Here is a 26,176-nt window from a genome sequence, read left to right on the forward strand (position 1 = left end):
AGGTTTCACCTCGCTTCATCTGCCAAACGGAGGTTACGGTCCCTGCGTCCTCTTACGGGGCTGTCCCGGGGATCGAGTGAGAGCACGTGTCAGAAAGTGCTTCGCGAAGATATCGGTGATGCCCTCGCTGGGGTCCGTGCTGCGAGAGTGTTAAGGGGGGCCTGTCGGGTAGGCGGAGTGACCCCCATTCCTGGTACGGATAGACCTGCGTTAGATCAGATAGGGGACGCGCCGCGGTGGGCGTCGGTGTAGCATTGGACACTGACGGCTTCACAGCAAGTGTTTGAAATAGTCATGGGGTGTAAAAGTAGTACTTTCACCCACCCTTTTTAGAGGCTACAAAGGCCAGATCTGCAACTAATAACTGTTACGGGAGAATTTGAGGGAGTCGAAGTAAAGCAGAAACTTGCGTGGGCTAAGGGTTACTCAAGATGCCCTAGAAAGCTCCGCAGCTTGAGCTGCTTCTGCAAAATCTGAGCATTGCAGTGGGTCATATCTTACCCCGGGTTTAACTGCCTGAGGGGCTTGAAGAGGCAACGAGAGGCTGTGACAAGCGGGCTCCCTGGTTGAAGTCGCGGCCCCACCACTGGGCCTCGACCAAGTTACTTAACTGTGCCTCCAGCTTCTCATCCGTAAACGGGGGTGATAGCCCATTCACGGGGCCGTGGGGAGCATTAAATAAGTTAATACACATAAAGCGCTTAGAACAATGCCTGTCGGATAAGTGTCTGATGAATTAGTTATTATTCTTACTGGTTTTACGTTCATTATAACAATCTAAGAGTCGCCCATCGGGTGACTTAAACACTCGTTAAGTAAATTTGAAGTTTTAAAGACTCGCTTCCCATCATTAGGCCATTGTGTTTGCTGTCATTAAAGTTAGGATAGAATTCACCTCTCTTTTACAATTAGGAACCTATTACGTGAGTCTAAAAGGAATATTTTCCACCCCCTGTGTGTGTGGCCGCTGGTTGTGGCGCTTTGTAGGAAGAGCTCACAGGACACACTGTCTCTGCTGTCGCACTGAAATCGTGCAGGAGAAAAGCGAATCGCGAGACCAGTATGGCAGACCAGTATGGCAGTTCGCTTGCCATTTCTTAAAATACTTAGCGAGAAAACATTCAGAACTAGTCAGGAAATTATGTCACTCAGCTTTGATCTTGACAATCAGAAGAGAAATTCTCTTCCGTGCTGCCTCAGTTCCTGTCATGTGCCGAGCACGTTGAGGGGCCAGGGCCGGCGCTGCGGGAGGGCGGGCGGCGTGGGGGGCAGCGTGGGGGGCAGCTCGCGGGGCGGGGGGCGGTGCACCGCGGTGGGCCGCGCTTCCGTCTTCCCTGACACCGTCGAAGTTAGCCTGAATTCATGCAAGACTATTTTCATTACATTTTATTACCATAATATAAAAATACTTTAAGTCGCCTATGCTTTTAACGCAAAGGCCGTTTACGCTTCCCGCAGTAGCAGGGCACAGTGAAGGACGCAGCGTGTCCCCGACTCGTGTCCCCGACTCGCAGGCCGCTCTTCCCTCCCCCAAATCCGGACCCGCTGAAACCCTGGGGAAACCCTGTTGCGGCCTTGGATTTGGAAGTCTTTTGCTTTCAGTAAATTAACTCAGGTCACATATCATCACTATGACTGTCATAAACGCCGAATGTGTAGATGAATATCAATCAGCAGGTTTTCTTATTAATAAAAATTAAAACTTCATAACAGCCCCACTGAACATTCAGTGTGTCAGATGGCCGGGCTACTAATGCCTTAGACGGGAATCACTATGAAAACGGTGGGGTTTTGTTGTTTCAAAAGGTGATTATTTTAGACTTTTCAAAATGAAGATAAGCAGGCAGATGTTGGTTTATTTGGGAGGATCTAAAGCCATGGGATTTGTCACGTTCCTAAATCAGTTTTCTTTTTACAAATTTTGGCTCTGAGTGTAGTTACTTTATATCTCCCTGGGTAGGGGAGTAGTCCTGTAGATAATTGTTAAGCGCAGCACAGCCGGAGAGACCATTGATCACCCTGAATAAACAGAAATCAGGTTCTAAAACCAGACTGAAAGAAGGAAATTACATCACATTTTTAAATAAGGAAGCGCCGGGCAGAACTGGATGAGTTGTGTGACAAAAATGTGCCCCTCCTCCTCCTGTGGATTGCTTCTGAGATTTTATTAATGAGACCTGGTGGCTAGGTGAGCAGATCTAGGCTATGTCTTGAGGGAGCCTAGTTTTTTTTAAAAACAGTTTCAAAGAGACTGTCCTCAAGGTAAAGGCATGTGACTTCACCTTGATAAAGAATGTGCAATGTGCTTTTTGGTGTAGCTTTTCTGCTTTGTTTTGAACAGCAGAACACAGTAGGTGCATCATCCAGAAGAAATACTGTGTAAGAGAGGGTGTTATTCAGGGTTTTCATGATTGCCTTAAGTAAACACAGAGTAACAGAAACCAGTTTAGAAAGTTACATCATTAACCATTTAAGCTTATAATTCCTACCAGGCTGCAAACTGTCCACTTCGGATTGTGGAAATGAATTTAATGAAATCCCTTGCCTGTTAAGTACCCTCAACTGGTTACAACACCCGTTACGTTTATTCCTGGTTCTTTGCTTTTACCCTTAGTTCTTTACTGACTTACAGTCCACGTGACTCTTTCATGTCATGACTTTTTAAAATGAGATGAATATTTTCTCAATGCCCATTTAGTAAATATTTATCGGAAATGAAGGATGCCAGGATCTCCAGGGGAAAAAAACAGGTCCTGTCCTAGAAGGTGTGGAGGATGGGAAGGGAGTGGGGGCGCAGCGCAGAGTAACCCCCTGAACAGCTGGCCCTGCCCCACGCGCGTCGGTGGAGTAGGGCTCTGAGAGGTGACCCCGAAGGATGAGTTGAATCTAACGTCGGGGAAGGAGAAGCAGGAGCTTGACGGGCGGGTTGGGGCCTCGGTTCGGAGGCTGTCCCGCCAGACGGGGGCGCTTTCATTTAGTCGATGTTAGCCGTGGAAGGACTTAGTAGCCGCTGTGGTCAAGGAAGGTAGGGCCGGCACTGGCTGGTGGGATGGGTGGGGCTGCTTTCGGACCCCAGGGAGAGCAGTGCCAGCAAACGGAGGGAAGCTAGACTTGGGAAGCCATGTAGAAAGCCCCGGGCTCGGTGATCGAATACACATGGGCTGTGACTCAGGTTTTAAAAGGTGTCTCTGGGAACTGGTGTGGGAAGGGGGTGGGGTGTCCGTCAGCGACAGGAGTTGGGTTTGTGGAATTGGGGGTGTCAGGGGGCACCCAAGCAGAAGGGAGATTACCAGACAATAGGAAGCGCTAAGTGGGAGTGGGAGCCGGCCTGGGGCGGAGACTGAAGGGTCAGCCGCAAAAGTGGGTTCACACTCCAGAAGAGAAATAAAGGGTCCCCGTCAACAAACATGGTTTTAGGGTCCCCCCCACACCTTGAACTAAAAAAGAAAAATCAAGTGATGTTTAATAGGAAAAGGTAGTTCACACCTGGGATTTAACTGTTTTTTTGATTGTCGAAAAGGTGTCACGCCATAGTTACTTAGGTCCTGGACTAACGTCAGCGTTCCTAGTTGCATTTCGTGACGGAATCCGTCTTGTGCTTAGAGATACTGATTTTTTTTTTTTTCTCACGGGTATATTTTGCAATTGTTTTCCCAATGAACTGTAAGGCAGAGCTAGTTTTCAACTTACAAGGAAACAAAAATTTGAAACATCGCAGCATTAGTTAAATTTCCCTTGAGCCGCGCGTTTCTTTTTAACTTGCGCTTGACCAGACGGATTCATTTTTCCCCACCCAGGGAGCACGCACGTGTGGCGAACACTCAGCTTGAGAGAGGTGTGAAAGAATTCCAGGTGCTTTCACACCCACAGCTCACAACCTGAAGAACACATTCTGAAAGTCTGCTCCCTGACCTGTGGCAGGTCGCCCTTTCCGAGTCTACGGTTGGAAGTTATTTTCCAAAAGAAGGGCACATGCAGTTAGATGGCCGTCCGGGCTGCCGCCGTGCAGGCCAGTAGGAAGTCCCGACGGTTTCATAACGCGGCCCGCTCACAATTCCCCATTGAAATTTAGAGGCAGGTCACCTTCTATGAATACACAAAGACACTATTGTGGTCAGAAGTGAGCTGGCTTCGTGAACACAATTCTTTTTATACTAAAAAAAATTTTTTTCTTAAGAAAGCTAACAAGTAGGTGATGGGAACAATGAATAAAAAATAACTTTTTCTAGAACATATAAATAATTTTAAAGGACCATTGAAATGTAAGTTTAGCATTCTGAGGCAATTTCTGCAGAGGCGATCGTTACACAATCGTTCTGTTGAAAGCTAAGATTTAGATGGCATTAGGAGGCTGACACACAGTAATTACTAGTAGTGCTCGTTGGCCTGCAGACAGGTGGGGGCTGGGCCTCCAGAATCCCCCGCAGCGTTTTCCTGTAATCTGGATGAACAATCTTCAAACGTGTGCTTTCCAACTGCTTAAATACCATATTCTTCTTCCTATCTGGCCTCTCATTTTTGTATTACCACAGATGTCTTCCCGGTAGCCTTGCCAGCGCCGATAGTCTGCCGAGAAAGGCACCGTAAACCACCTGCTCGGTACACAGTGCATGGCAATTTTTTCTAAAAACTGGTTTTTAATTTTATTTTTAATAGCTTTATTTGGTTCAGGTAAAGAAAGGAAAAACACATTTGCTTTTGTTTCAATACTCTAAAAACCAGCCTTCAAAAAACAAAAAGACTTCCCAATAACTTAGATTTCTTAAATGATGGCTTTTTTCCCCTCTCGATCACATATCTGAGAGACTGATTAAAGGAAAATAATGCTTGACTATTTGAAATAATATCTGAAATTTATTTCAGCCTCTGCCTAGTGTGTCAAAACAGCTGATTATGGGAGCAAAAGGCTGAGACCCAGTGCTTGGGACCCATCCTTACTTTGTCATCAAACCATTACTGTCTCTTCTTTTTCATGTGGGGGAAAAAAAAACATACTAAACACTCGCAACGTATTGTTTTAGATTTTTAGCTAAAAAAATTCATACCTTATACATTGTATACATTTGATTGACACCGATGATGATAAGTGATGTCGTACAAACATTCATTCAACAAACATCCCGACTGAGCTCCTGCTAGTGTTCTAGGCAGTGATGATTCATGATTGGAACATAGCCTCTTATCTGAGCTCACAGTCTCACAGGAGGTGACAGATTTGTCCATAAAACAAAAAAATAACCTGTGTGCCCCCTCCCCCCACCTCGGTCCTCCATCCTCAGTACAGATGTTTGGTGAGAAGGAGCATTATAAAGTCCATAAAGGGGTCAGTGTGACACAGATAGTTGACAAATGATGTCCTAACCGCATTCTAAGCAAACACGAGTTATCTGAAGACAGAGCCGAGATTGATGCTATAATGAGTAATAAAAGTAAAATTAAACAGAGGCTCTGGGGACTGTAGACAGGTAACATCTGACAAGGAAGAGGGTGGTTTAAAGTTGAGGAAGGACTAGATTAAGGAAAATTGTACTTCCTTAGCCTTTGGCATCCATGCCTTGCAGCTAGGTACCTCGGAGAGGAGAATGTGAAGAACGTACCTTTAAGTTTGTCTCTAAAGAGAGGAGGAAGCCGTCCAGGGCCTCTGCAGAGGCCAGTAATCTTGCAGAACTTGATTTTTACGGGATAATGGAAATTAGTATCTTCACATTTCTTTATGAACAAGTAATAACTGGAGAATCTGTCTGTCCTGGGGCCAGCCCTGAAATAGAGAATCCAAGTAAATGCCGGGCTGTGGGATAATCAGGTGCCAACCGTAGGATCTCTCATCTGACTATGACCTGCAGTGATTTCCGCATTTAATTCTTTAGCTCGGGGGAAGACGAGCCCCGTGCCCAGGGCGAGCGCACACCCTGGAAAGTCACGTAATGGGCGGGCAGAGAAACGGCCCTGCTTTGGCCGGCGAGCGGCATTTGTTGTGCGGCTGTCAGGCTCTGCTGGTGATTATTTCTCGCTTTGCTGGAAACATTTCAAACCTTGGATTAGTATGTCCTAAAAAAATTATTTTTCTTGTCTGCCATTAAGTACTCTCACAAGAAGTATGAATGAATGTAAAAATGTCAAAATTAAGTGACAGTCTATGACCGAACTTTTCAACGTCCCCCGAAATTCTAATATTAGCAATTCATGGGTATTTCTGAACCGTTTCCTTTATTCTCTCATCTCTTCTTTATCCCTCTAGAGAACAAAAGCTACCCAGGTGCAGTGACATCCCAGAATAAGGCACGATGTCATCTGCAGGAGTTGCTGCTCAGGAGATTCGGGTCCCGCTAAAGTCTGGCTTTCTGCACGATGGCCAGGCCCTGGGGAACGTGAAGGCTTGCTGGGGGAGTCGCCGGGAGTTTGAAAAGTACGTAGGGGGCTTCACGCCGCTGGAATCCCTTGAGTGTGTGATATTCAAATGAGATGGAGAATATGATTACGGCTTGTGACCAAGATGTCTTTCCTTTCCTTTCAGAAACTTGTTAAATATCCATCCAATCAGCACGGGCTACAGTCTGAACTCTCCTGGCCAGGGGCACCTAGCCCCTCTTGGTACGTGTTCTGCAAATCCAGGAAGTCGGCCTGGGAGAGGAGGGTGGCGTCCGGGCTGTTAGCTTGTCCCCCTTTTAAATGAGGAAACGACCTGAGCTGTTTCCAGTAGCAGTCTGACCCCTAGTGGCAGCAGGGCCTGAAGGTCACCGGCTTCCCACACGGCCAGGGCCTCACCGCAGGTCTGATCCCTGACCGGCTGGACTTGGGGCACTGCGCCCTTTTCAGATTAAGAATTAAGTTCTGATCCAGCTGTGCCACATACTTAACTTTAGAAAGTGGACAGGGCCTCCCGTGTTTGTATCGAGTGCCTGTTTGAAAGTGACAGAGTTGTGTAAATGTCAACACCTTGGAGAAGTGGGCGGTGGACCGCATAGTACTTTTCCTGTGAACATTGCGTCCCTTAGATTGTTGTCGCCAGCTGCTTATCACATGGCGGGCAGGCCCACTCACCTGCAGTGCTGCGATGCTGGCCAGGGCCTTGTCTCATCTGCCCCGGGGCCGTGGGTACCTGTGCGGTCGCATCCCGGAGATGACTAGGCTGCTGCGGTGTGGCTTTGGCGTAAATTACACGCTGCTCAGCCGCGGACTTCGCACATGTCACAGAACCGGCCTAGCGGTGTGGGCGTGTGCCACGCACACGGCCCGGGGAGCGTGTGTTCTCCGAACCAGGCCGAGCGCGTTAACAATCTTCTGGTCTCTAATTACATCTGGCCTCCGTGCGCTTAGGCACAGGCGGATGCGCACAGGTGGCGGGGCTGTCCTCGTCCCGGGCAGCGCCGCTGGCCGTTTCCTGACCCCTCTCGTCCATTCCAGGGCGCACGGCGAGCCCCGCTCCGATGAACGGCCACCGCTTTGCCGACCGCGGCCCCCGTCGGAAGCCCAGCCTGCCCCCTCTCATCATTCCCGCGGGCGAAAACGTGGGCGCGCACGACGAGGACCGCGTCCTGGGCGGTTTTAAGAAACTGTCGGTGAGCGCGGGCTGCGCCGCCAGCCCCCCGCTCACGCCCGGCAGGGCCTGCGCGTCCCCGAGCCCCTGCCCCTGCCCCTGCCCCTGCGCGGCGCTGTGCGAGCGCCGGGCCAGGCCCCTGCCGCCGCTGCCCGTGCCGCAGGCCCGCGCCCCCGACGCCGCGGACTGCGACTGCGAGGTGGAGTTCCTCACCTGCTCCGACACCGCGCTCCTGCTGGGCGGCCGCGCGCTCTGCGGCCGGCGCAGCTTCCGCGGCTGCGGCCAGGTCAACTACGCCTACTTCGAGAGCCCGGCCCCGTCGCTGCTCGACCTGCACCAGGCGCCCGGCCCCAGCGGGGGCGGCCACGACCCCATCCCCGACCTCGACCCCGACCCCGACCTCGACCCCGCTCCGTCCCAGGCCCACCGCAGGCTGCGCAGGTCCCACTCGGGCCCGGCCGGGTCCCTCAACAAGGCCGCCGCCAGGGGCGCCGGCCACCCGCACAGAGCTTCTCCCAACTCCGACGACGACGAGAAACCCGAGGTGCCCCCCCGGGTCCCCATACCTCCTAGGCCAGTGAAGCCAGACTACAGACGGTGGTCGGCGGAGGTGGCGTCCAGCACCTACAGTGACGAAGACAGGCCTCCCAAAGTGCCGCCCAGAGAGCCGCTGTCCCGGAGCAGCTCCCGCACACCGAGCCCCAAAAGCCTTCCGTCTTACCTCAATGGGGTCATGCCCCCCACGCAGAGCTTCGCTCCCGACCCCAAGTACACCAGCCCCAAAGCCCTGCAGAGACAGAACAGCGAAGGGTCCGCCAATAAGGCGCCCTGCATCCTGCCCATCATCGAAAATGGGAAGAAGGTCAGCTCGACACATTATTACCTCCTACCTGAGAGGCCGCCGTATCTGGACAGATACGAGAAATTCTTTCAGGAAGCCGAAGAAGCAGACGTGGGCACCCACGTCCAGGCGCTGCCCGCTGCTGACGGCCTCGGGCCCCCGGCCGCAGACAAGCCCGGCCCGAAAGCGAGAGCGGCCCCCGGCGGCCAGGGGAAGCGCAAGCACTCGTCCTGCGTGGTTTCCCCTTAGACTCTGGGTCGCCGGGCAGCGGAGGTGCCACGGGCGCAGGTGGCTCTCGAGCTGTGTTCCAGTCCGGCTGAGGTTCACAGGAAAACGATTTAGCTGCGGAATAAAAATTGGACTCTGTGCTAGAGAGGCTGGGAGTGGCTGTGAGGTGCTTCATGCTGAGGGTCCCTGGTCTTGTCAGCGTTGGAGAAAAGTCTGTCCAAGGCTACAAAGACACGATGGCGGAGGGCAGGCCGGGGGCTCGCACGCGCACGCTGCGTTGTAGACTGTAGTTGCAGGCTAACCAGTTAGTGGCTGTCGTAGAGTAATAGACACCCCGAATGCTAGAAACTGAAGCTGCAGAATGATTCTTGATAGGCTGAAAATTGAGCAAACAGAAGAAAACGCAGTATTTAGATCACAATCATAAAAAAAAAAAAAAAAAAAAAAGAAAAAAAATTCTTAGTAAGTTTGAAGATTTCTGTCTCTGGCCTTGTTCTGTTTTTTGTTTTGTTTTGTTTTGTTTATTTTTGCAAGCTGTCTTTATGGAGGGCAGGGTGTGTGTGCTCGCTGTGGCTCTGCCTGTGGGTCAGCACCGTCCGCAGGCCCGCAGACTCCGCCTCGCTTCTGGCTTCCCCGAGGGGGGTCACAGCGGTTTGTTTGGCCACCACCCTTCACCTGCACATGTGTCGCATCTTGAAAAATGGGAAGCTGATAGAATTAGTACATTTTCCATACAGTTCCTCCTTTGTTCCACTAAAACGGCCCATTGTCACATATGCCTTACAGAAGCAGCGGGAGGCAGACGGTCCCCAATGTCCAGGGTGTCCATTTTAAGCAATAATGAAACAGCTATGTGATCGAGAGTTTTCGCGTGGGGATGTGTGTGGTGTTTTTTTGTTTGTTTTTTTTTTAGACTTAATAAAACAGATACAGCACAAGCAGGCCTTGTGTTGCTGGTTCCTATTCAGTATTTCCTGGGGATTGTTTGCTTTTTAAGTAAAACACTTCTGACCAAGAATGCAGTATGTCCTGATACCAGAGGTCACATCAGCCTCGCTCTGCTTTCAAACTCTCGCAGCTGGCTGCTCCACTGCGGCTCAGCGAGATGTAGCTCCTGTTCCTCCTTCCACGGCTCCCGTGCAGTCATCCTACGTAGCTAAGCACAGGCGAGAAGGTGCTCACTAAACGTACATCACTGCAATGTTCTCTTAACAGTTAAACAAGCTGTTTACAGTTGAAACTGCTGAATGATACTATTTGAGCTATTTAAAGCTTGTATTTTAGTGTGAACTAAATGAAGGTTAAAACATGCTTTAGAAAAATGCACTGATTTCTGCATCATGTGTACAGTATTGGACAAAGGATTTTATTCATTTTTGTTGCATTATTTTGAATATTGCCTTTTCATTTTAATAAAGTTATACTTATTTACAATACTGTTACTGTTTCTTGCCTACACTGACAGAATTTTATGTCTTAAGTCATTTGACGACATCACCCTTTTTGAGCAGAAGGCAAATTTTTCTTTTGGCAATTTAGCACATACTTGAAATTTACTGTCATTCCCTAAAATGACAAATAATTTGGGCAATTCATATTTAAATATACAAATGCATAGAGAAATGAGCTGTTGGTATTTACCTTTAATGAAAGTGAACTTGAGTCAATGCTGATTTGTCACTATCAAAATGTGTCGTCGGGGAGGGGCGGCCCACTCGCGGGAAGGAGACGGGAGAAACCAGCTCTGATAGACTTGTCATGTGACTCATTGAGTTTTAGGACCAGGTCCGGACTCTGGGCCTCTGGGAGGCTCCGCCTCTTGCTTGATGTGAGGTCACCCAAGCACCCCCAGCCTGCCCCAGCCTCTCGCAGAGGGGGCGAGTCTCCCGGCGGCTTTTGGAGGAAGCCGGGGTGCTGTTTGCGAGGGTGCTCGCCAGGGTCACCTCCTCCACCATCCTCTGCCCTATGGCTAAAGTCAAGCTGCCCGCCCGCCTGGGGGATGGAGATGCTCTCCGTGACCTTAACCGTGCACCTGCGTGTCCTTGGTACCCTCCAGAGTCCAATCGGTGATCTGGGCTCAGAATCCAACTCCACCTCTTTCTGATTGTGTGTTGGGCAGGTTCTTAAAAGTCCCCAGACCTCAGTGTTCTCATGGGTAAAGTGGGGGGAGGGGTGGCACCTACAATAGGGAATTGTCTGTGACAAGTGCATATAAGCCCCAGCGACGGTGCACGGTGAGGGCCCTGCTCATGAACTGCCAACTCGCCGTCACCCTGAAAGCTGGGTGTCGTTCCTGGCCTTTGACAGATGAAGAAATGAGCCCAGTATGTTCATTCGTGCCAGACCCAGAGAAAACACCTCCCAACCCTCCCACCCCCCGGCCCTAATGGGATTTAAAGCAGAACGTGATTCCAACTGATGTACATGCTAAAAAGTAGTGAACGGTGGTGGTGGCGGAATGACAGCTCTCCGAGGTGGTGAGACTTGAAGGGTTGGCATCCGAGCGGAAGGAGGCAGGCGACGAGGGTGGGCTAGCGGAGAAAATGAGGCCGAGGGCAGAGAGAAGGCTGGGCTTTCCCATCAGCTGGGAGCTGTCATGGCAGGGATGGGCAATGGGAAGAGGCAGCGGACGCGCCTCAGAGGTCTCCGCGGGGGAGTGACATGATCCGATTTGTTTCAAAAAGTTGACAGTGGCTGTCGCGGGGAGAACAGATCGGGGAGGAGCTGAGGAGACGGGAGACTTGAGGACTGAGGCTGTCCTGTCGGGTTCGAGAGCCGGGTGGTGGAGATGGGGAAAACTGGCTCCGAAAGCGTCTTGGAGGTAGGAAGGGCTCGGGAGCTCGGGCGGGACGCAGCCCAGCGGGCCGGGCGTCCTCCGCGGCGAGCAGCAGCGGAGTCGGGACGCAGCGCCTCCGCGACTGCATCTCGCGTCCCTTCTGCCTTTTTTCGCCCCCTCCGCTGCCCTTTCTTTGCATTGCAGTCGAGACTAATTCGTTCCATATTTGCTTCCCTCTTACCTCCGGGTGTTTCTTTGATTTGGGGAGAATATACATTTTCGTACTTTTTCCTGGCCACGCTAATTTCTGCTAATGCCACGGGACTGGAAGGAACCCTGTCCACAGCGCCATCTGCCAGCTTGATCCTCAACCAGAACGCTGAGCAAATTGACTTCCAAAGCCTGGGTCGGCCCCGTGCTACTCACTTGGCTGTGGCCGAGACCAGTGCCAGGGAGGAAACGGCTGTCTGCTAGCTGCCACTTGTGCGTCCTCGAGTTCTCTCTTCCGGCAGGTAGTATCCAGTGACAAAGTGCTGTCCCAAGGGCAGGACGTGCAGACTCCAGGCATAACCTCTCACACTCCAAGCGAAGGCTTCCTGGAGCTTCCCTGGGCCTCGCCTTCCCATCCGTGGGGGATGGTGCCGCAGCAGAGCTCAGTACCATACGGCCCCAGGGATGTGTCACTAGGGACCGCTTCATGGCACAAAGCAGAAGCTACAGTCTGTCAAGAGGACCCGTGTGTAAGTCAGCTCAAAATCTGGATAATGTGAAATATTAAGTCGGCCTAGGTTGCAATAACCAGTATGTGTGGCCTATCTTTATATTAAATTCCACACCTAATGGAAGTTCAATCTTGTTTATATGTTGATTATTTCTAGGTCCCAAGTGATGTCTTAACTACGTTATGAAAAGAACCATCTTTAAGAGGGTGCTAGGAGCCCCATTTCAAAACAGAGGCCTCGGATTCTTCTGGAGTGTTACACAGATTGAGAAGAGACAACTACATCCATACACCCATCTATCTATGAGCTCGAGAATTAAAATACATATTAAGTTATTCTTATTTTAGTTCTTAATTTCATGCCATAGTTTATAGTTTTAGGGTACATGGAGCCTTTTCCTTGAAAATAATCTCCTAGCAGGGTTATAGCATGTAGGTTTTGTTTTTTTTTACTTCTTATTTTGAAATAATTATAGACTCCCAAGAAGTTTCAAAAATAGTACAGAGGTCCCTGTACCCATTACCCAGACTCCCCCAAGAATAACATCTTATATAATTATAGTCTGTTATCAAAACCAGAAAATCAACATCATCACGATACTCATATAGTATTTTTTCTAGAAATAGTTACTATCAAAGTGGACTTAGGTCCTACTTTTTAAAATTCATTTACAAAGTAACTTTGGCATTCTGTTAAGCATTTTGTGAAAAGCTAATAAAGCTTTAAAAATATATTGCCAGGTAACTACACACATGATGATGATGAAAACCAAAAAGATAAATTGCACGTGAACTGTGATCTGCCAAGATTTTTCTGCACGATTCATTTGCATTCGCTGTAGTAAATATAATACTTCAGACTCTGGGGACTCCTGAATGCTGTGTCCTTTATAGGTCCTCTGCTGGGACAGATGCAGGCTTGAGAGGACACATCTTTGGATCTGAAATGTGTCAACTAATCAGGAGGCAGAGTGGACTTCTAAACCAGCGCTAGAGCTTCGAGGTGTTCTTGTCCCAAGGAAAATAAGCTTGGTTCACCCTAAAATACACTCAGAGACGGCTTTTCTTTGTAGACCGGTCCATTTGACAAAGGTTTGGGGCCTTTTTCACTGCACACAGGAATCAAGACTTTTAGAAGTTTGGGGATTTTCTTTGGGCAAAGGAGAGAGGGGAGAGAATTGGGAGAAGGTTCTGGTGTGTCCGGACTCAGTGAGTCTCACCTTTATCCCTCGTCACTCAGTGCAGCATGAGCGAGGCACATCTAATGCAGTTTGCGGGTGTGAATTTTCATGCTTTTCACTCGGAAGCATCACACTTTAAGATGCTCCTGCCTGAGCCACTGAGAAGCACACACCGCAGCATGCGGAAACGTGCTCTCCTCTGCGTTCACGTGATCAGAAGTCAGAGGCCAACATACTTGGCGTGGATGTGCTTCTGCACCTGAGAAAATTTTTCCACTTGGTAGTGACCCTTTGCTCCTCTAGGTCCGCTGCCACCCAGGGCAACAGATGGGGCTTGGGGACGGAGAGATGGTTAGGGACAAGGGGAAAGACTCTGGGTACTGGTGTTCACCTGCCCATGGAGAGCTGGCAGGCTACTGGGCTGAAGCCTGCCTCTGGATCTCCATCATCCCTCATCCTGATTCCAGAAAACTGCCAGGAACCCCAAGCAAGGCGACCTGTAGCGAGTTCACTGAAACAGTATCCACCACACATAAACCTGCTGCTCCCCCGCCCCGCCCCCCACTCCCCCCAGTAAGAAGGCCGGTGGGAGGGACCAGTCCTTGGGAATGTGTATCAGTCACCTTGACTCTGTCCTGCTGGAGAAAGGCACCACCTTCATTCCTCGCAAATAACTTTGGATCCACGTCAAATAAACATCTTAATCACATGCTTCGTGCGTGCGTATTTCTTCATTTTGCAGTGGGCGGGGTCAGCGCAGCGCCACCCCCCGGGACTGCCTGAGTTTGGGACACTCCCTTCTTGTGTAAGGCTAATGAGTCTGGCCTCAGCCCCGAGCAGCCTTGGGCACGGCGCGCGCGGGAGGCTGCATTTTGTCGGTGCCAAACCCCCGGCTGCCCTGGTGTCCTCGTGCACGGTGTTCTAGTAAGTAATGACCACGGTGCTGGGACAGTCCCCGTTCCTCAGCCAGGCGGCGAGCCCGGCTCTCAGAGCTGCAGAGGCGACCACAGCAGCCCAGACGCATGATAAGACTTGTCTGCGCATCACCCCGGCCCGGAGCCTCTAATTACACGTCTGGGGCTTGCCGGAGCCCAGGTGGCCGGCTCACATGATAGCGCGGGCTCGGTTCTCACTGCCCGCGCAGCGGGTGGGGGAGGCGCCGAGCGCCTTGCGTCAGTCCACACACATTATAATAACCACATTCCAAAGACAACAGGAGGCCACGGAACCAGGCGGTTCTTCCTTCTCAAAGCATCGCCACGATTGATTTTATCTTCCCATCGACGTTCCAGGCCCTGCCTTTTTGAGTTTTCCATCTCGACTTTCCTTCCAGCTGCCCCCCTAACTTAGCACTGCTGGGCACCGCGGCTGGAGCCAGTATGCAAAAAAAGCACGATGATCAGTCCCCTAGCCGCGTGCTTTCCTCCACGCAGGGCGGCTGTGGCCTGCGGGGTGTCTCGTGCGATGGCACTTTGGGAGATTTAACTTGCTTGCAGATGTCTAATTATTATCAACAGCCACCGGTTATCGGAAACTTGCTATTTGCCAGGCGCTGTGCTGGACACAATGAAAGAAATATTGTCGTGTGATGTCATCAGATTCAGCCTGAGAACCAGGGGGCTTCGTTCCAAAGAAAAAACACGTGTACTGCGCCCGGAGAGAAAGTCACTGTCACCAGAACCAAACCTGAGATGGCACATGCCAGTCCAGAGGCTTCTGGACGAAAGCTGCAGTGTGGGAAGGAGCCGCCAGCAGCTCGTCCTGTCCACAATCAGCTGTGTAGGAGGAGTTTGAGGACGGCAGCCAGAAATCTGTTTTTGTTTTTGTTTTTGAAGCTACACTTTTTTTTTTCCTTCCAAGCCAAGTGGATGCTGAATCCATTCGATTGTTCTTTTTGCAGGAATCCACAGGTTTTAACAATAATAGACAGACAGACTGCCGCGTGTCATCGGCTCGTCGATGGCGATCTCATAAAGAAATTGATTTAGCAAACCGAAATGCTCATGTGAAATGTTTGCCTCCGAAGCCTGCAGTGTCAGGCTGTAGATAACTTCTATTTACTTAAATTAATCTTTTTTCTTAAATTCGTATTCTTAAGGAGTCCTATGCACTCGATAATCCCAAAAGACAGTCTTCTGGATACAGAGTTTTCTCTGAAGAGCCTTCTGGGCCAAAAGAGGTGTTATCACTCACCCAGCGCACATGATAATTCTGTCCTGGCCTAAACTCCACCCCGCAGCCCGCTCCCACCTCTACAAACTCATGGTGTCCTTTCTGAATCACACATAAATGCCACGCCCTGAGTTGCACATAAAACTTGGCTATTATTTATACATCAGTGTCTGCTGATACAAGTGGTGGCTTAGAAGAAATCCATTTCTATTTTTCTGGACTTGTTTACCCCCTCACTTCCCAATAACTCGTTTCATGTGCGAAATTCACTGAAAGTTTTTCTTCTAAAATTTGCTAATCTTCAGGATATGTTTTCAACTCCTTTTCTGGTTATAAATCCTGGTGCTGGCAGGTCTTTTTCCTTTAAGTTCGAACCTCAATCACGACAAGCAACATTATTAGAGTGGGGTAGATCTCCTATTTTATAGTTCATAGCCAGGAACAGAATTAAATAGAGTTACGGAGAGCCCATCCACAGTTGGATGGATGCAGGCCTCCTGCCTCCCTGCTAAACAGCTCCTGAAATCTCCTGAAATCTCCTGAAATTGAGACTAAATCTATAAGCAAAAAATAATATATCTATTGGCACACCGGATTGGTTCAGGGATTCATGAAAGATACGGAGCAGAGAGAGGTGTGGTTTGATGGAGAAATCGGCTCAAAGGAAAAAGAAGACTAAAACCGTCACAGGAGATGGCTTCTGTGATGGCCGGCAGCCCCGGGGGTTCTGGGAAGGAGGCATGTATGGGGATGGAGCAGGACGGAGCCTGGGCGGTGGTCAGGGGGGTATCTGGAGAACCACTCCAGAGTGCGGGCCAGCCAGCTTCCCCCCACCCACCCCCACCTTCGGCTAGGCTGCGTCAGTGAGCATGCCTACAGGCTAGAGCACTGGTGTCAGACACACAAAAAGGCCCTAGGTAGCGAGAACTTTTTGAAAAAATATGCCCCCCTACCCGCCCCAATGGGCAATATCCGTCCTGACTGCACCGCTCTGTCCAGACGCATTGTCCTTCCTCTTCCAAGCTCATGTAATCAGAGCCATCATCACAGACAACAGAATGGGAACTTTCAAACAAAAACAGGAGCATAAAATGAAAAGTCACCAAACGTTTGAGGAAAATTAATACTAAGAAAAGCACCACTCAATAAACAGAGACCAGCACTCATGCAAATATTTCACAAGTGTGAAAATAATCCTCAGATACCTCAGATATCAGACAGAATAGTATATCTATAAGACAAAAATAAACTATTATGAAAAAAAAGAAAGCCAAGGGATAGGAAATGTGAAGAAAAAAGACAGAAATAGAGAGTGGCATAAAAGAAATAATTAAAACACAAGAGAAGAAAATTTCCCAGATCTGAAGATACAGGTTTTCATGTGAAAACGATCCTCCGATGCCAAATGATTCAAAATAAGACAAATGCAGACACATTCCCAAAACTTCAGAATACCAAGGATTAAAAATAAACAAACAAACAAATAAATGAACAAACAAACAAACAAATAAATAAAACTTCCGAAGGGAAAAAACAAGCAGAAAGTTAATTTACCAAGGAGTAAGAATTACATGAACTCCAGCAACATGGGATAGTAGAAGAAACTAGAACAGTAGTATCAAGGTTCTAAGAGAAAACTGAATTTGAACTCAGCCGAATTTGCATCCAAGTGAAAGATTAGAATAAAATACTTCAGGCACACAAACCTCAGAAAGCCTCACTCTCAGATGTGCCCTCTGAAAGGATTTCTCAAGGGCTGAAACCCAGCATGACAAAGGGAATCCAAGGCGGATGGTGTCTGAGGGGCAGTGGCCAGCGAACAGGCCAGCACAACTTACGGCGACATTTGCATAATCGTTTATGTGTAATTAACAAATGAATAACGACAGAGAACGAAGATTCCAGATCGATTCAAGGAGAACGAGGAGGGAAGGGAAAACAGACTGAGGTTTTCCTCTTCAAGGAGGAGAGGACAGAATTGGTTAATTCTGGATATTGCTGAATACTATTAAGTATACATTAAAGATTTAGAGGATAAGGTCCACTTCGAGTAATAGTATAGAAACGTGAACCAATTCACCATCCTGCCTATGGCGATTATAAACTAAGGATAAAGTATAAAGAGCAACGATGTGGAGGTTCAGGGGGGCAACCAGTGTCCTGAAGAGAAGGGACACAAACTAGTGGAGATGGGACATGTAAACTTGGCTTTCTCCCAAGAATGTTCCTTAATTCTCCCAGCACGAGGAAGAGTTCAAACAGAAAGCAGCAGTCTCATTGGGCTGAAGAGACAGCAGTCAGATTTCAGAGCTGCCACAGTAGCTAGGAATTAGCGGGGCGGGGCAGATCCTAGGCGGGAGGAAGCCCTACGGTCTGTGTACAAGTACTCCTTAAATCCTTGGCCAACCTTCAACTGTGCGTTATAGGTCCCCCCTGCAAGGGGCTCCGTGGAAAGTGACAACTAGAAGGCCAAGACTGAGCAGAGGTCTTAGCAGCTGCCCAGCAGCTGACACAAAGTGTGGCATGCAAGTCAAGCCAAGTTAGAGATGCTTGCTAAACCTCTTGGGCTTTTTACTAAATGCCCAGAAGGGCCACGTTTTAGAAGTGAGGGCCACATTCCAGACTGAGGGCAAAACTGAAAGAGACCTGCTCTACCAAGCCTATAAACAAGCCACCACAGGTTCAGAGTTATTAGCCAGTCAGTTAGCAGCCTTCTAGAACAAAATTCATCACTTTCAGAGGAAGATGACAGGAACCACTGTGCTACCGTGTATCAACCATTAGTAAATGACCAAAGTTTATAAGACATATGGAGAAGCGGGAGAATGCCTCCCATAATCAAGAGGAAAAAACAGTCAATAGAATCAGACCTACAGATAATCAAGATCTGGAATTAGCAAACTCTCTAAAATAATTATTATAAATACGTTAAAGATGCTACAGATACAGATGGCCGCGATGGGTGAAAGTATAGGGAATTTTCAGGAGTGATCTAAAAAACGAAAATTGTAGACCTGAAAAATGCTATATCTGAAAAATAATTTGTTTTAGAGAATTGATGGCCGATTGGATATTGCAAAAGGAATTATAACATGACCATCAAGACAGATAAATAGAAAGTACTCAAACTATAGCACAGAAAAAAAAAAAAGATTGGAAGGTTGTCTCAGTTGGGATAGCTGAAATTGAATATACAACTTCTGAATCACTTGAAGAAAAAGAAAAGGAAAAAATGATCAATATAATAAAAGGTAAGAAAAGGGGGGAATTTAACAGTTTAAAAAACCCATGGTTAAAAGCAAACAGAATAAGATGGAAGGAATAAGTCAAAACACCAGTAAACGCATATAAAAAAGGAGGAATTAATTACATTCCCATTTAAACATAGAGGCCTTCAGATTAAATTAACAACAATGACATTTATGTCATTCATAGAAGACACACGTAAAAAGAAAGTCATATGTTGGCTGGGAGTACTTTTGAGTACGAATAACAGAAACACCAACTAACAGTGGCTAACAAAGTAGGTTTATTTTTCTTGTAGAAATCTGGAAGTATGTGGCTGCGGGTGTTAGTTTGACAGTGTAGAGATGGTGTCTCAGCAATTCTCTTGTCCTTTTCTTCACGGTCACAGAATGGCTGCCAAGGCTCCAGGCAACACATCCACATTGAAGGCAGGAAGGCGTAAGAAGCAACAGTGGTCCCATCGCTTCCTTTTTTCAGGAAAACCGAAAACCTTCCCAGACCTCTCAACAGACTTCTGCTTGTGTTTCATTTATCAAAACTGTTGTCACCTGGCAAGACACGAGGGTCACCCCTGGACCATACGGTGAAAGCATACAAGAGAGAAGGGAATTAGAAATGAATATTCGGTAGCCAGTGAATAGTGTCAGATAAGGGGATGGAGAAGGATACGGCAGGCAGATGCTAACAACAACGCTAGCGAGAAGCGCCCTGCTACGGTGTGACGGACGGAACAGAGGGAAACGGCCCGGGAGCGCTGGGCTGCGTGTGATCCGCAGGACTCAGCTGCATCTCCCGCTCCTGCAGCAGAGGCTGGGACGTAAAAGCTTACATCCCGAGGCTCTTTTGCAGCTAGGTTCCAGATGCGAGTTCAGTTCTGCCAGTCGCACAGAACCGCATGAGAGTTGGTAAGGGGCAGTGAGGCAGAGGCTGTCTTGCTGGCAACCAAGGGCATAGGGATGGGTGTGAGAGACGGTCCGGCAGTGGCCAGACTCAGCATTTCAGGGTTTCAGCCACCGCCGTGTGGGAAGATATGGTTGTTATGGTCACAGCTGCAGTGACAGTGATGGCCTCCTGAGCCTGGCTTCCTTAAGCCCGGGTTAAAACTGGTGACGTGGTCTCCAACAACAAACAGTCCAGGGAGGCCCCCAGTTTCCCCAGTGATGTTATAAACACCTGATTCCCCATTTTAAACCCCTTTCTGCTTAACATACACTGAATGGTTTATATTTCCTGCCCTGAGCTCTGAAACTGACACCACACACACACACACACACACACACACACACACGAGTCTTGGAATGACAGGGCTCTCGAGTAACTGTCAGTAGCAAATGCAAACCCTCTCTGCAAGAACTCAACCTCAGTCCAAACCTCAAAGAATTCCTACAGAATAAAAAAAAATAAAATAAAATAAAGGAAAATGAACATTTCCCAAGCAAAACCCACAGGGGAACAAGGCACCGCAAACAAGGAGGACAGGACCACAGAGCAGAGACAGAGCCGCGAAGCCATCGGGTTTTAGAGTCACCAGACACTGAACATGAAATCCATGTGTTTGGTACATTCGAATAAATAGATATATGCAAATAGATTCAAAAAGGAATAAAATAAAACATTTTAAAATAAAATATATAGGTAATAATTAAATGTAACAGTTCAATGAATGTGCCGGCCACCATATTGGACACAGCTGAAGAATTAATGAACTAGGTGAAGAAATGACATAGAATGCGGAACCGAAGGACAAAGGATGGAGAGGGTGACAGAGAAGTTAAAGATGAGAGAAAATGGAAGGGTGTGAGTTACATAATCCGCAGAGAGACCAGAGGGAATGCGGAAGAAGCAATATTTGAAAAGGTAATGGAATGAGAATTTTCCAGAACTGTTGAAATATACCAAGGCTTAAATCTAGAAATCCTAATAAATCCCTATAGATCAAAAAGAAGGAAGGAAGGGAGGAGAAAGGGAGGAAAAGAAGGAAATAGATCCATAAATCGTGGATTTGCAGTGAGACTGCAAAACACCGAAGATTTAATAAAAAATAAATTTAAAATTCTACAGCAGATGTTATATTTAATTCCCTTTATACTTTATAAGATGCCCATTTTAATCACTTGAATTTATCATTGTACTAGAGACCCTAACCAGCAAGAAAAATAGATTAAACATTTAAGGACTGGAAAGAGAGAAATAAATTGTCTTTGATGATATGAATGTCTATATAAAAAATTCAAAATGATTTATATCTACATTACATTAGAATAAGAGAGTTTTAAAAGGCTGAATACTTGATCAATATAGAAACATATCTGCATTTCTATATACCAGCAACAATCAGAAAACCATTTTTAAAGGTATTTATAAAATCAGAAAAGGAAGGAAGGAAGGAGGGAAGGAAGAAAAAATGGAAAGAGAGAAAGAAAGGAAGGCAGACAGACCTAATAATAAATCTGACATGAGACGTGCTAGCCCTTGATGGATAAATTACAAAACATTGTTGAAAGACATTAGATATTAAAGAAGACCGAAATGAATGGAAAGTACGCTTTGCTCTTGAATAAGAAGATTCAGTATCAGTGAGATGTCAGCCATGAATTTAATGCCATCTCAATAAAAATCCAACAGTATTCTTTGTGGGACTTGCTAAACGTCTCCGTGGAAGAGCTGAGGCCACAGTCAGCCGGGGACTCCGGAGGACGTTGGGAGAATCGCCCCCACCAGGTGGGGAAACCGGACCGCATAGACTGACAGAACAGAGCCCGCAAACAAAGACAAGCACTCACGGAGACGATTTAGGTCGAGCTAGGACTGCAGATTAGTGGGGAAAAGGGGCCCATTCGCTCACTGGCCGTGGGACACCTGATTAGCCACATGTGGAAAAAAGGAAATCAGATTTCCACGCCAAACATCAAGTTCAGATGTGGAATGCAAAAGGGCGAATAATTTAGTAAACAATCTAAGTGGACATCTTTATGATTTCGAGATAGGAAAGAATTTAGCACGAACTGTAAAGACAAAAACAGGTAGATTCTACTCTATTAAAATTAAGAATTTCTGTTTATCACAGGTACCACAGAGTGAAAAGGCAGGCCGCAATCCCAAAGATATTTGCCACTCATGTAAGCAAGTGATTTCTATCCAGACTATATAAAGAATTCCTACAGATTAAGAAGACAAAGACAAAAATAAAAAATAAAAACCAGAATGATGAGCGAAGGATAGTCATTACACAGAAGAAGGAACCATATAGAAACGATGCTTCATGAGTAACCAGGAAAATGCAAATGAAGGCCTTCGCACACAGCACATTCTCGATAATTAAAATGCGGGACAATAGCTCGTGCGTCAGGACACGGGACAGTCATTCTTATTCATTGCCCGTGGATTATAAATGGCTATAACTGCTCAGGAAGTGGTTTGGCGTTTCCTGGTGCAGGGGTTCTTCACCCGGGGTGCAAGGGAAGAATTCTGTGAACTCACATGGGAGAAAAAAACCTCTGCATTTTCACTAATATCTAACTGAAAGTCGGTACCGCTTTCTAGTAGAATCAAACCAAGGCAGTATCAGCAGGACCTGTGACATCCAGCAAGAGAATACAGATTTGTTTGCATATCACATCAAACTTGCCGGAGAGACCTCAAAATATCATTTATTCTCGTCACAACTTCCAAACTAGGGTAGTTATCTGACCAACTGCTAAATATTACCATTTAATTGAAAAACATATATTGTTTTATCACAAATTTTTTTTTTTTAAATATTTTGAAAGCTACATTCCTTACGATTGGTATCCCTTGTAACAAGAACCACCGTCACTGCTACTCAGAACGTGAGGGGCCGGCGCCCAGGCACCCCCCTGGGTGCCTGCAGCGGGAGACACAGGCGTAGTGTGGGAAATGGCCTGTGGTCACCAGCGGTTCGATGAGGGAGTTGTGGACGGTCCGTGTGGTGAAGTCATGCAAGGGGTCAGTCTGGGGTACGGGGCGAGGGGTAAGACTGGGGAAGGCCAGGCAATTGAGCCCTGGAGAAGTTTCCTTCCTTAACTTGGGTAAATGGGCATTCGTGTGAAATCGTACACACCCGCGTCTGCATCCAATCTCTGTAGGTAAGATTTTCAAGTAACAAGATGGATGATAATTGGTGTTATTGATCATACAGGGGAGGCAGGCAAATCGGAGGGCAAATTGGCCACGTCTATCAAATCCATGTGCCCGCTCTTTGATCCAAAAGTTCACACCTGCACAGAAAAGTACGCTCGAACGTATTCCCTGAAACTTCTAAAAATATTTAATAACTGTAAAAATACCTTGAAATCCATTAGTTTCAACAAGAAAACTAAACCCAATTTAGTTTAAACAAAGTTCTGAATCGACGTTTCTCCCAAGTAAATGAATAAATGGGCAACAAGGATGGGAAGACGCTTGGCATCACTAATCGTTAGGGCAACGCAAAGCAAAGGTGCGATGAGGTGTCACCCCGCACCTGTCAGAAGAGAAAAGGACGCGTGTGCTGAGGGTGCAGAGAGACTGGGACCCTCGTGCACTGTCGGTGGGGATGCAGGATGGCACAGCCACTGTGTAAAACAATGCGGCAGTTCCTCGAAAATGAAAACCAGAGTTACAGTGCGATCCGGCCATTCCGCTTCCGGCTGCGTACCCCAAAGAACGTTTGTAACAGCATAATTCACGGCACGAACGTGGAAGCAACCTGAGCGTCCACCAGCACACGAATGGGTAAACACAACGTGGTGGATACACACGGTGGAATATTACTCAGCCTTGAAAAGGAAGAGCCTTCTGCTAGGACATTATGCTGAATAAAATCAGCCGGTCACAGAAACACAGATACCGGATGAGTCCCCTCGGATGAGACACCTCGAGCGGTCATATTTGCAGAGGCAGAAGGTGGAAAGGCAAATGCCAGCAGCTGGGGGAGGGGGGAGGGGGAGTCAGTGTTTAATGGGGACAGAGTGTCAGTTTTGCAAGACGGAGAGCGTTCCATAGATCGATGGACAGTGGTGACGGCTGCACAACCATGTGAGTGTCCTTATGCCACTGACTGTACACTTAAAAATGATAAGATGATAAGTTTTATTTGTGTGTATTTCACCGCAATAAATAAAATCGAGGGTAAACGCAGCGGCAGAGGAATGGTCAGAGGACGTATAAGGCAGCTGTGCTGTGGAATCCTATTCAGCCGTCAAGGTCAACCCGACACGAGCAGATCTCTAAGACGCATCCAGTTTTTAAAAATTCAGTTTGCAAAAGAATGTACACGACAGGATCCTATTTATTTAAAAATATTTAAAATTATAATGTGCATATCTATGGGTACAACGTAACGCGTGTGGGTATGGATGTGAACGGTTACACATTTGTTAAGTTCATGGAAAACAGACTGGAAGAGTGACCCCAAAGTGAGAATTTGGGGAAAGGGAGGGGACGGGGGGAGGAGGCACCGAGGGAACGCTCCAGTTTGCTTTATGCATCCGTGTACCCTTTGAGTCTTTTCCGATGAGCAGGTATTGACATATCCATTGCATAATTACATTTTTAAAAGTGTCTTAAGACCTCAGGTGGCACTGAGCTAGATGCCTCTTGGACTAATGACATAGTATTATCCACAATCCGGAAGGGATTTACTCTGTCGTAAGCACGCTGAGTGGCTGTCATCCTTGGAGAAGGGATGTAGAAGTCTAACCAAGTATTAGAAAACGGGTGATCTCATCCTGCCATGAACTTGCAGTTTATTATTCTTGCAGAGTCATCGCTGATGGCAGATCGGAGAGAACGTGTCAGGCTCTGAGGTTCACCATCCGTTTACTTATCATCATCACCTTTTACCTGCCTCTCACCTTGCCTTTGTGAATTGAATTATCCAAGGGTAGTCATTCAGGGGTGAATGGAGAGAATTCTGCTTTTTGTTTGATGGTGGCTGCACACCTTGCTGAGGCCTGGGGACTCGAGATGGGCAGGGCCAAGGCCCCACCCTAAGGACAAGCCCTGGGGACTCGGGAATTCAGGGTTGACACCGGCTACATTCCATTTGGATTTAAAAACAAAGGAGACTTTCTCTTCAGTAAACTTTGTGAAATATTAGTCTCCTCTTCGAAAAAAGAAACCTGAGCGAGCACACTCCTTAAGGCACGCTCACCTCTGCTCAGCTTTTAAAAAACCACTCAAGCAAAGATGTGGCCGGTGACGAGGCCCAGCGCCCGGGCTCTGTCGCCAGCAGCCCAGGGTCCGTGTCTGCCGATGGGCAGCCATGACTCACCGCTTTTCTCTTTTCTTCTTTTTTTTTTTTGAAGACATTGAACTCATCACTCTAACATTATTTTTAAGCCAAGCAAAAATCTCCATGCTCGGGCCTAATAAAAAAAAATTAAAAAAAAAAAAAAAACAACCAACTTTTCTTTTTTTAAAGAGAAAACCTGAGGATGCAATCATACACAGAAATGAAAATAAATAAACAAATGAAGGAAGGGACCAGTTGAGTCGTGAGGCCAGGGCAAGATCTGGCTGGCCTGGGACTGTTTGGGAGCCTGACACAGCCCCTGAGGGCCACAGGAAGCGAGGATGATGAGGACGATAACAGCCATGAGGATGATGAGGATGATAACAGCCCTGGTGATGAGGACGGAAAAAGGGGTTCTATGGAAAGTGGCCTCACAGGGTGATCTGACGATAAATTCCTAACTGGGCCGGTCAGGTGGGCAGTCACGCCCTAGGCTTAAAGCTCTTCAGTAAAAGGTTTATCTTTGCCTTAAGCAGCCCTGGCCATTGTTTCTGTGTGCCTAGGTCAACACGCCTTTGAATTAAGCCATAACCACCCCAGTGAGCATATCTCCTTCACGGAGCCGGCAACCACACCCCGCCAGGCTTTCTTCCACCTCCAAGGCATCTTCCTTCTGCTCCCTCCTTAATTTCGAAGGCATGAAAGGTGTAAAATCGGTAGTCTTGAGAGCGCTTGAGGTCTTGTTCCCTTGCATACATCGTCAGTTTGGCTCAAATGTACTCCTAAAAAATTCTCTGCGGGTTTGGACGGTTTTTACATCCATGGTGATAATGGCGATAGTGATGGTGGTGATGGCGAGTTCTTCCTCGGTGTGTGGCCTCCCACGAGAGCCCAGGCCCCGGGAGCCTCGAGGCTGGAGCTGGGTCCGGGGAGAGGGGCCAGCTCCAGACAGACCCCACGCCGGGAGTGAGCAGGGTGTGTCCAGCCGGGGCACAGACAGGACTTCCAGCAGTTCTTCCTGCAGGGCACTGACTCTGATGCCGCTCACCGGGGAAGGTGCTGCGTCTGACCCAAGGCGGGTGCGTGAGGGGCCCCAACTCGCTGCTGCTCCTCAGGCACCCTGGTCCCTCATGAAGGGCAAAGGCTTTAACTATGAGATGAGTCTGCAGGAAAACTTCATGTTCCCCTCATTCCTCAGGGAACCAAAACCCTAGAATACAGAACTCGCACCAGGCAACA

The 26,176-nt window shown here is 47.8% G+C and overlaps 1 protein-coding gene across 2 annotated transcripts in view; it reads left to right on the forward strand.

The window, feature by feature from the left end:
- The window catches only part of ERRFI1 (ERBB receptor feedback inhibitor 1), a 13,117-nt gene extending 3,077 nt beyond the window's left edge, over positions 1 to 10,040 (forward strand). For both annotated transcript variants that reach the window (XM_039842293.1, XM_039842294.1), the window contains exons 3-5: positions 6,239 to 6,406; positions 6,515 to 6,591; positions 7,405 to 10,040. In XM_039842293.1, coding sequence (XP_039698227.1) covers positions 6,285 to 6,406; positions 6,515 to 6,591; positions 7,405 to 8,627 — 1,422 coding nt within the window. In that variant the 5' untranslated portion in view covers positions 6,239 to 6,284 and the 3' untranslated portion in view covers positions 8,628 to 10,040. The remainder of the gene's footprint in view (positions 1 to 6,238; positions 6,407 to 6,514; positions 6,592 to 7,404) is intronic.
- The last annotated feature ends 16,136 nt before the right edge of the window (positions 10,041 to 26,176 follow it).

Source organism: Pteropus medius, unplaced genomic scaffold (genome assembly GCF_902729225.1).
Source record: "Pteropus medius unplaced genomic scaffold, Ma_sr-lr_union100, whole genome shotgun sequence".
Taxonomy (NCBI): Eukaryota; Metazoa; Chordata; class Mammalia; order Chiroptera; family Pteropodidae; genus Pteropus; species Pteropus medius.